Source organism: Octopus bimaculoides, chromosome 10 (genome assembly GCF_001194135.2).
Source record: "Octopus bimaculoides isolate UCB-OBI-ISO-001 chromosome 10, ASM119413v2, whole genome shotgun sequence".
Taxonomy (NCBI): domain Eukaryota; kingdom Metazoa; phylum Mollusca; class Cephalopoda; order Octopoda; family Octopodidae; genus Octopus; species Octopus bimaculoides.
The window spans coordinates 93,640,779-93,641,305 of record NC_068990.1 but is presented as its reverse complement, the minus strand read 5'-3'; the positions used below and the strand labels follow the sequence as shown (position 1 = coordinate 93,641,305).

At 22.0% G+C, this 527-nt stretch overlaps 1 protein-coding gene across 1 annotated transcript in view; it reads left to right on the top strand.

The window, feature by feature from the left end:
• The window catches only part of LOC106868465 (ATP-binding cassette sub-family C member 5), a 74,543-nt gene that overhangs the window by 33,735 nt on the left and 40,281 nt on the right, over window positions 1-527 (top strand). Inside the window, exon 10 of the mRNA XM_052970999.1 lies at window positions 200-348. Coding sequence (XP_052826959.1) covers window positions 200-348 — 149 coding nt within the window. The remainder of the gene's footprint in view (window positions 1-199; window positions 349-527) is intronic.

Genomic DNA, 527 nt, shown 5'->3' with positions numbered 1-527 from the left:
TGTCTAATGGCAAGAAATCTTGAAATAAACTGAATAATGACATACATACATACATACATACATACATGCATGCATACTCACACACATACATTTGTTGATACAGCACAATAAACATGTAAAAATGTGAATGGTGCCTTTAAACCATTCTTTGAAGTTAGTAATTTTCATTGTAGAAATGATCTTTTTTTATTTTCTTCAGCTATTAGACTGAAAGAAAAAAAACTGCTTGAAATATGTGGTTTTGTACAGGCAGTAAATAGCTGCCTTCCGCAACTGGCACCAATTCTTGGCACTGTTTTGACATTTCTAGTTTATGTCTTAACTAAACACGATCTGACTATTATAAAGGTATATACTATTATTATTATTATTATCATTATTATTATTATTATTATTAGTATTATTATTATTATTATTATTATTATTATTATTATTATTATCATTATTATTATTATTATTATTATTAGTATTATTATTATTATTATTATTATTATTATTATTATTATTATTATTATTATTATTATTAT